This window comes from Eucalyptus grandis, chromosome 6, assembly GCF_016545825.1.
Source record: "Eucalyptus grandis isolate ANBG69807.140 chromosome 6, ASM1654582v1, whole genome shotgun sequence".
Lineage (NCBI taxonomy): Eukaryota > Viridiplantae > Streptophyta > Magnoliopsida > Myrtales > Myrtaceae > Eucalyptus > Eucalyptus grandis.
The window spans coordinates 18,634,403-18,643,221 of record NC_052617.1 but is presented as its reverse complement, the minus strand read 5'-3'; the positions used below and the strand labels follow the sequence as shown (position 1 = coordinate 18,643,221).

The following is an 8,819-nucleotide window of genomic DNA, read 5'->3' as shown; positions in this document are numbered from 1 at the left end:
CTCTGTCAATCTTAACAATTCTGTTGATAATATTCTGAATACCGATTAAGTAATTATTACGGAGAAAAATGGTGACATTTTGATATATCGAGTTTTTTATGAAAACAATGCATTGAAAAATCAAGTACCATTTTTTGTTAAATTTTTATTAGGGTCAATATCATAAAGAACTCCAAATTATGTCCACTACAACACAAATATCCTTGAATTTTTTTTTTATCACTAAAGAAAAAGACCTAAGTATAGTCTCGTATGAACTCGAATTCTCATTCGATAAAATCCAGACGCAATGTGAATTTACCACTCGAGGGGGGTCAATGGAATTAGGCGCGTGCGGGTCAGTGGCTCCAGCGCGCGTCTGTGGTGCGGGCGCCGGCATGCGAGGCGTGGCCTGGGGGACCTGTTCGTAGGATAACAGAGCAGAGAGTGCCATGTGGACGGTCGTGATGAGATTATTGCTGTGCATGGGACCATAAACGACAAACGTTTAGCGTGGGTCCCCAAGTCCTCTCTTTCACGATGTTCCTGCAGTCATCCTCGTCGTCACCTGATTGAGCGGGAAAGGTTTTCAGCAACTGACCTTTGGCGAGAAATGAATGATCTCGAGAAATTATTATTTATATTATTTAAAAAATTAATTAATGAAAATATTTTTATTATCAACAAGAATTTATATCTAAATATTTTCGTAGATAACAGAGATATTTTTTATTTATTCATTTTTATAAATAATATAAATGACTATTTTTAAGAAAATATTTTTACAAAAATTCATTTTCCTTTTCCAAATAATTCATTTTCCGTGAAACATTAGCTATTACAAATTATAGGTCTCCAATGAATCTCATATTGAGTATTCTTAGACCCGACATTCAAATTAATTAAAAGTGTATTTTGTTTGTAGGAAAATTTCATGATAAAGGAAAATTATTTACAAGACTTTTTTTTTTTTTGGGAAATCATTATTCGGAAAAATGTGTTCTCCATTTCAAGTTAAGGAATTCATTATAATGACTTTAAGCATTCATATTTTCATTTTTTTTTTTTTGGTCAGTATATTTTCCTTAATATAAGTATTATGAAAAAATGCTTTTCATATTGCTCATTGAATAGTTCCCGTAATAATGACCTGTTACCATAATTATAAGTTGAATTTATATAATTAGTGCCGGTCCATCAAGTGTCAAGAATAAGAATGGGGTTTTGTTGGCCAAACTGCAAATTGATTTGTACCATGTTTTAATGGTTTCCCTCTTTCGTCTGCAACAATGTCTTCATCTAAGATTGTTCTGCTTTAAAATCAATCCGATGGTCCAAGTCGCAACAGTGTGTTCAATGCAATGTGCAAGAAAAGTCAATTCCACCTCTCCCTACTTTGCCTTTTTCCCTCTTGCGTTGGGGAATTCCATTGGATGTAAACCCAAGATAAGGTTCAGCACTTTCTGGGAGACAATCTGTCCAATGCTGATTAGAATAAGGTTGGCAAGTCGCTTACTTTGAGAAGAACAAGCCAGTAAAAAGCCTTGAGAAAACACCGAGACTAGAACGTTGGAATTCGCATGACGTGACCAACAAAAATGTCCCAACAAAACCAGCTTTTTTAAAAGCTCATTCGCAATCTTTTGCGTCATATAATATTATTGATTTTGTAAATCAATTACAAATAGCTGGTGCGTTTTAACTTTAAATGACCCATATCATGACCATATTAAAGCTGTTCCATTATAAAATTGCTCCGGGAATGGTTAAACGTGGTACAAAATTGAAGGACTTCCAAGGTGAGGATTGGACTTTGAACCAAGAGATACATTTCAGAGCCGTGCTTTGAACGGTCTGAGCGGGCACATAAACAAAAGGATGACAATGCCTGCATGCGCTGTGACAACCAGACAGGATTTGAGAATGGAAATTAGACCGAGGCAAGCTATGTTTCACACACAGCACGATCTGATTCAAGTAAATGACCCAGTCCAAGTCTGCGAACGAGGATCTACGCATGTATCGCCGAGGCACGTCAAAGTTATTTAAAAGGGATCTTCGCGGTCGCCTAAGATGCTCACGAATCGACATACTTCAAATGGATCGAAAATGCATATGTGCTAACTTCTACGGAGAAAGGAAACGGCCGCGAATCTTGCCCCGTGTGACTCGGCGATTTGAGCCTTCAGGAGATAGTGTGTGGAGCTACCGGGGTGAAAACGACCGAGCACCGTACCACGACTTGAAGCCCAAATTGCAGACACGAACCGGCAAATTGCTCATCAAGCTCAAGGCGCAGAGGATCCATCCGACAACATGACCGGTGCCGGCCCCAATCTCATAGTACCTTAAGCATCTTTCCCCATTGGCAAGAGGAATTTTCCTCGCAGTGGTTTATCACTCGCTGATACTTTGAAAGGGCTTCCGAGGGCCAAACAACTGTTAAGTCCATGTACCATCTACCGTTCTTATATTGGGCCAGTTGTAGGATTTTTGGAATTGGGTCATAGCATTTGAAGATCCGAACAAGACTTGGAATGTGTTCATAGAATTTGGATAAACGATGAGAAGTATGAACAACCAAATAAAAATTAGCGGCAAAGGGAACCCCAATTATGCTGGAAACGCCTTTGAGTCCGTATCCGCAACAAGAATTTTCTCCATAGTGGCTTATAACTCCCCGATACTTTGCAAGGGCTTCCCAAGGTGAAACAATTGTTAACTCCATGTCCCGTCTCTAGTTCTCATATTGGGCCAGTTCCAAGGTTTTCAGAATTCATAGCATTCAAAGATTTGAATAAGACTCAAAATGTTTTTATAGAATTTGGATAAAAAAACAAGAGATTTGACCTAATAAATAAAAATTAGCATAAGAGGGGACCCCAATTATGTTGAAAACACCTTTAAGTCCGCATTCATTTATTTCCAAATTATTAATATGAAACTAAACCCGTAAAAAAAGGGGTAAAAAGGAAACCGCCGTTGCCGGGGATCGAACCCGGGTCACCCGCGTGACAGGCGGAAATACTCACCACTATACTACAACGACTTTGATGTTCAACCTTACCTATCTAAAATAACTTATTATAATATAAGTACAGTCTTTGACCCAATAAAGGACCAGCTGCCAGTCTAATCTCGCGGAAAACAAAATGTACCAGAACGGCATATTTATTACTTGGATCCCGTTTGCGATTTATTTACCTTATGTCTACTATAATCATAACTAAAAAAGCACCACTCGTCACTTGAGATTGTAATATGTTCTAAGGGAATAATTCCGACCCAATTAATTGAATGTACAATTTGAAAATGTTGTGAAATTTACACAAAAGGAAAGCCAGGTGCAGTGTGACAATTCCCGACCCAATTAATTGAATGTACAATTTGAAAATGTTGTGAAATTTACACAAAAGGAAAGCCAGGTGCAGTGTGACAATTGCCCTATAAAATCCTCATCTTCTTCTATGGCTCAGTAGTAAATATAAAATTAGACCTATAAAAAAGAAGATAGGAAGAAGACCGCCGTTGCCGGGGATCGAACCCGGGTCACCCGCGTGACAGGCGGGAATACTTACCACTATACTACAACGACTTTGATGTTCAACCTTACCTATCTAAAATTATTTATTATAATATAATTACAGTCTTTGACCCAATAAAGAACCAGCTGCCAGTCTAATCTCGCGGAAAACAAAATGTACCAGAACGGCATATTTATTGCTTGGATCCCGTTTACGATTTATTTACCTTATGTCTACTATAATCATAACTAAAAAAGCACCACTCGTCACTTGAGATTGTAATATGTTCTAAGGGAATAATTCCGACCCAATTAATTAAATGTACAATTTGAAAATGTCACGAAATTTACACATAAGGAAAGCCAGGTGCAATGTGACAATTGCCCTATAAAATCCTCATCTTCACTTGAGATTGTAATATGTTCTAAGGGAATAATTCCGACCCAATTAATTAAATGTACAATTTGAAAATGTCACGAAATTTACACATAAGGAAAGCCAGGTGCAATGTGACAATTGCCCTATAAAATCCTCATCTTCTTCTATGGCTCAGTAGTAAATATAAAATTAGACCTATAACAAAGAAGATAGGAGGAAGACCGCCGTTGCCGGGGATCGAACCCGGGTCTCCCGCGTGACAGGCGGGGATACTCACCACTATACTACAACGACACGCGATGGTGACGGTGGCATTATGCCAGAATAATTTATTGTTAATCCCTAACTTCGGCCTTTAGGTTCTCCAATTCTTCTTGAATTCGCAATCGGGCTTTAGTCAATCTTGAAAGCCTGATTTTTAGAAACATACGAATGACACCATTTGAAGCAACCTTATAAGAAACCGAAATGGATCTTTATGCTTGACCAAAGAGTGATATATACCAACAACGCCCATGAAAACTCTAGTCACCTTCGAACAATTGCCACAAAGCCGTCGCGCCGCTGCTAACCTGAAAGTTAGCCAAGCCACGCCGTATTCAGCTTAATCAAACACATTCATTGAACGGTGCCTATCTGAGCTCAGAGAAGGAGTTTGTCAGCAGGTGTTACGTCTCTTTTCAGACCGGTCAGCAGTTTTGGTCCATGACCGGAATGCTGTTGATGCTAATAGGAAAGCCATGGAAAACACGGGCTCTCTGAGATCACAGACTGCCGATATGGTCACTGCCGATATGTTCATTCTCAATCTGAAATTGCAATGACAGGACAGGGGGCACAAACATCGGAGCAGATCGCAAAAAACTCTTGACACAGAATCAACACTAGTCCCAAGCCAAACTTGAGAAAAAGCAGATTAAACTCTCCTTTAGGAAAAATAGTGCCGGGATGAAGAGAATCCAAAATGACAGACCATTACTAGCGAGAGGAATGAAAAGTTCCTCCCTTTCTCTCTATAACATCAGCATCAACTAGTCTACTCTGTTTCTTTTGCAATATTAATCATTAGATGGCCCTAGGGAACTACTCAAATAAATAGGAAAAGAAAACAGATTCATAATCTATTCGAGCTACAAAATTTTGTCACTACTATCAGTCATAATTACAAAATCAGGCCGTAATAGTGCACTCGCCATTGAGCCGCTTGGTAGCCGTTTGTTAAAACGACCTCGGCCCAGATGGGTTAACAATGTGACTGAACGAAAATGCCTAGGGAGCAGAAACCCCCTGTGCATACTCATAATTTGTCGATCTGTCAGCCAATGCGTGCTAGGCCAACACATGGCCGGTTGACAGGTGGCAGCCCCAGTAAGTGTTACTAACTCCTCCAGCTGTTTATCATCTCTCTGGTCAATCCAACTCCTCTTGAGTTCTATCTGGCGAATACCGGGGAAATGGTGAATTTCAGGCAGTGATCAAATCCATCCATAGTTTACCAAAATCCCTTGAAGAAAGCCTTTGGTTTCAACATGTCACTACATATGCAATCATACTTCATCAAGAGAACTTACAGCAAGCAAGAGAGATGATTTCTTCCCTGTGGTTGCTAATGTTGCAAATAAAGCCCACATCAAGCATCATCTGCATCTCTCTTCTGAAAATATCTCATCTCTTGAAAGTGCAGTGGCTCATTCCCCCAAGAACACCATCCAGCCCTCATGTCTCTAGCAAATAATTCAACACACCGTGCTGGCTTGGTCCCTGGAATGTACTCAAGAACCAGCTCTGGCACAGAAGATGCAAAAAGTAACGTTATAATTACATCAATTGCATGATAGGAAATGCTCTTGTTCAACTATATTAAAATAAAAATAGACCTGTTCTACTTAAACAAGAAGATTAATTACCACAAGATGTATTTCTAAATGAATCTGAATAGCCAATTAAACACAGATATGCAGGGGTACCTTCAAGTGGGGGCTTCCTTGAGTAATCCCCAGGCACACTCATCAACACTCTTTTATCTTGAATAGTACTTAATCTTGACAGATCTCTAGGATCCATACCCTAGAAAGCACCAAGGGAGCAAAGTAAATAGATAATTCAAGAGAAATAATCCAATATATACATGATAAGCTGCAATAGGGTGCCGAGTCTTACCTCCTTGTCACAGAAGCCCAAGAGAATACATTCATATGGCCTGTGATGGAATAGGTCCAAGTCACAAATCAAAGATCCGTCTGATTTCACCTGAGGTGGTTAAGTACCAACTCAGCATCAAGGAACAATAGACAGATTCTACGAGAGAGAGAGAGAGAGAGAGATATTCATTCACCTTTAACCAGTAAAAAGTTGCTAAAAATTTGACTCCCCATGCAGGAAATAGCTCTTTCTCAACAAAATTACGGAGCTTCTCCCTGTTAGTCACCCACAAGGCAACAAGGGCTCCTTCTCTATGAGCAAGTTGCTGAACAGGGAGGGATAAGAAATATTTATTAGGCAAAGTTGGATATCTGTATTCAAAAGAGAGAAAATCAGTGACCCAATTAATAAATATCCACATGGACTAAACTCAGAATCATAAAATCGCCCCAAAAAAAAGAAAAAACACAACCAGCTGCACCAACCTAAGTTTATTACGCATTTAAGCAAGAATAGTGTCATTAGGCTGTTGCGGTTAGAAATACAAATTAATTTCCTGACAATTAATTTTTGAACATCAGATATCAACAGCATATTGCAAAGTCTTAACCCAGAAAGCTTCACATTGCATAAAGTGTGATTAGCACCTTGACTTCTGCTGGGCACTTCCATTTTCCCATGGTGGATCTATCACTATAAAATGGAAATGAGCATCACCCTCAACTGCATCAAATTAGCGGACATTCAGCCACTGTCAGATCGAAATGCAAAATGAAACAACAAGCATAGTTTCTAATAGGCTCAACAGGTAAGTCTCAATGTTCCCGTTATATTGCATCTTCGTGCATATTTTGACGTGCTCAGTAAACAACAACAAATAGCAAAAGCAAGCACACCATTACCTGGAATCATTCTGTGGATCTGCTGCAGATCGGACTTCAATTATTACATGCGAAACAGAGAAGGAAGGGTTAAGTTGTCAGAAAAACTAAGTTTTATTTTTCAAATACGAAGTGCTCAAGGAAACGCTATTGCACTTCCCAAAGTGGAGTAAGAACTTGAGAGGCAACATACCATGTAGAAGCAACTTTCTCTAGGAATGACATATTGACTGCCAAGGAACTCAGCCTCCAGATCATCCTTTGTTCCGTTATGAACTAAGTTATTGAATATAGGAATCACTTTTTGCTCTTTGCTGTGAATTATCGAAGGACCTGAGAAAACACCACAGTTCTTAAATAAAGAACAAATGGGTAGGTAGAGGTAGTGATTGACATAAAGCATACTCTATGGAAAGGATCAATCCCCATTACTGAAAAGCATCTCAACATTGCAAAGTTGAGACAGAGATATGGATCAGCAGCGGTCTGTTTAAGTCATTAGCACGACACTTGATGTTGGAAACTCTTTTTAATTGACCACAGAAACATGTAACAGTCAAGTGTAATTCTTTCTACTTCTCGAGCTATAATGACAGACCGAGAGAAATAAGGTTATAGAAAATCATTTGAGGCAAAGCTGTAGAAAATGCAGGACCATTCACTAAATTCAATTCAACCCACATGAATCGGCAATGGTCGGCTCATGAATCTCAACCATAACTTGATCTAAAGGCTTCAACTTCACTGATATAACGTATAAGACTAGTGTCATACACTTCTCTTCCCCCACCATAGCTAGCATTTCCCACAACATATCATTCTTCCATAATTACCAACCAACAATCAGGGATTTTAGAAATATGAAGCGGACCTCCATCTCCGGTCGGCTTTTCTTGCGAGAAGTTGAGCGTTATCTCATACAAAGGAGCTTGCCAGAGCCTCCCAATCTCGATAAACGACGGCGGAACACCGGGCGGCGCCAATTTTCGATCTTCCGCGGTGGCGACTTCGCCCTTCATCTTCAACATGAGAGACCTTAGCTCAGTAGCTCCAACTAAAGCTTCATGCGCCTTAACCAAAAATGGCCTCGCCTCCTGCGATGAACACAACAAAAAGAAGAAGATCCAAAACAACAGTTTAATCCCTTCATTCGAAAACCTCGCAAAATCCGCCAAATTCATCGTTCCACGACACTCGCCTGGTGACGCTGAGCGGCGACCCGTTCGCGGTCGTTGAGGACGAGGGGCTTCCTCGCCCTGCGCTTCCGTTTCCTCCCGTTCGACCCGCCGCGATCGGCTTCGGACGGTCCGGGCTCGAAGAAGCGGGAGTAGTAGGCGGAAGGGGAGATGCTGAACCGCGCCAGAGCACGGTTCAGGACGCGTACGGGGTCGACGAACACCGCGCCTCCCGAGCCCTCCAATCGGTAAACGCCGGATTCCAGGAACAGGGAGAGGCTCCGGCGAGGCTCCGATCCGTCGCCGCCCATCGCCGTAGAACGCGCCGGGCCGGTGCGGGGAGCAAAGATTCGAGGAGGACGAGGAGGCGGCCGCCGGCTCGTGGGGGAAGATGGAAGAGGCGGTGTCCGGGGCGGGTCGGGTCTCGGCCGGTACCCGGTGGAATTCGGGTTATCTTTCAGGCCCATGGGCACCTTCTTGGATCGGGATGCTTACGCACGCATTGCGCAAGCGGATGACGCGACACGTTGCGTCCGCAAGAGCTGAAAATGTCGGCAACCCTTCGGGAGCAGTGCGACACAAAATGCACTGCACTTTTAATAAAAGGGAAAATGACAACAGCGACATGTCCTGTTTTTGAATTTTCTATCTCTTTGGATTGGAGCGACCTCAGCACGCAAGCGATTCGTGTAAATCCACTAAATATAAATCATGCGGCCATAACAATCTTACGTCGTGCG

At 41.2% G+C, this 8,819-nt stretch overlaps 1 protein-coding gene and 3 non-coding genes across 7 annotated transcripts; all 4 read right to left on the bottom strand.

Moving 5' to 3' along the window:
* Positions 1-2,956: 2,956 nt before the first annotated feature.
* Positions 2,957-3,028, bottom strand: TRNAD-GUC. The gene has a single exon. It is a non-coding gene; the product is annotated as a tRNA-Asp (tRNA).
* A 474-nt stretch (positions 3,029-3,502) lies between these two features.
* On the bottom strand, positions 3,503-3,574 carry TRNAD-GUC. Its single transcript has one exon. It is a non-coding gene; the product is annotated as a tRNA-Asp (tRNA).
* Positions 3,575-4,103: 529 nt separating this feature from the next.
* On the bottom strand, positions 4,104-4,175 carry TRNAD-GUC. The gene has a single exon. It is a non-coding gene; the product is annotated as a tRNA-Asp (tRNA).
* A 610-nt stretch (positions 4,176-4,785) lies between these two features.
* Positions 4,786-8,466, bottom strand: LOC104448731 (methyltransferase-like protein 2). 4 transcript variants are annotated; one of them, XR_726425.3, is made up of 10 exons: positions 8,103-8,466; positions 7,776-7,998; positions 7,098-7,237; positions 6,926-6,959; positions 6,671-6,746; positions 6,217-6,394; positions 6,042-6,131; positions 5,849-5,948; positions 5,453-5,666; positions 4,786-5,317 (listed from the first exon to the last, which is right to left on the bottom strand). XR_726425.3 is itself a non-coding variant. In XM_010062614.3 (9 exons), exons 1-9 carry the CDS (start codon positions 8,388-8,390, stop codon positions 5,512-5,514), a joined length of 1,284 nt encoding a protein of 427 aa, XP_010060916.2. In that variant the 5' UTR covers positions 8,391-8,466; the 3' UTR covers positions 4,857-5,511. The 4 variants fall into 4 exon arrangements, 2 of the variants coding, with proteins under 2 accessions (XP_010060916.2, XP_039170949.1); XR_726426.3 differs by having other exon boundaries at positions 4,786-5,313; XM_010062614.3 differs by having other exon boundaries at positions 4,857-5,666.
* Between the last annotated feature and the right edge of the window lie 353 nt (positions 8,467-8,819).

Excerpts from the sequence above, each read along its gene's own strand:
- LOC104448731 (XM_010062614.3), bottom strand. The coding sequence starts at position 8,390 with ATGGGCGGCGACGGATCGGAGCCTCGCCGGAGCCTCTCCCTGTTCCTG. Across the intron at positions 6,960-7,097 it reads GAGAAAGTTGCTTCTACATG|TCCGATCTGCAGCAGATCCA; the intron begins GTATGTTGCCTC and ends TAATAATTGAAG. Across the intron at positions 6,132-6,216 it reads CAACTTTTTACTGGTTAAAG|GTGAAATCAGACGGATCTTT; the intron begins GTGAATGAATAT and ends TAACCACCTCAG.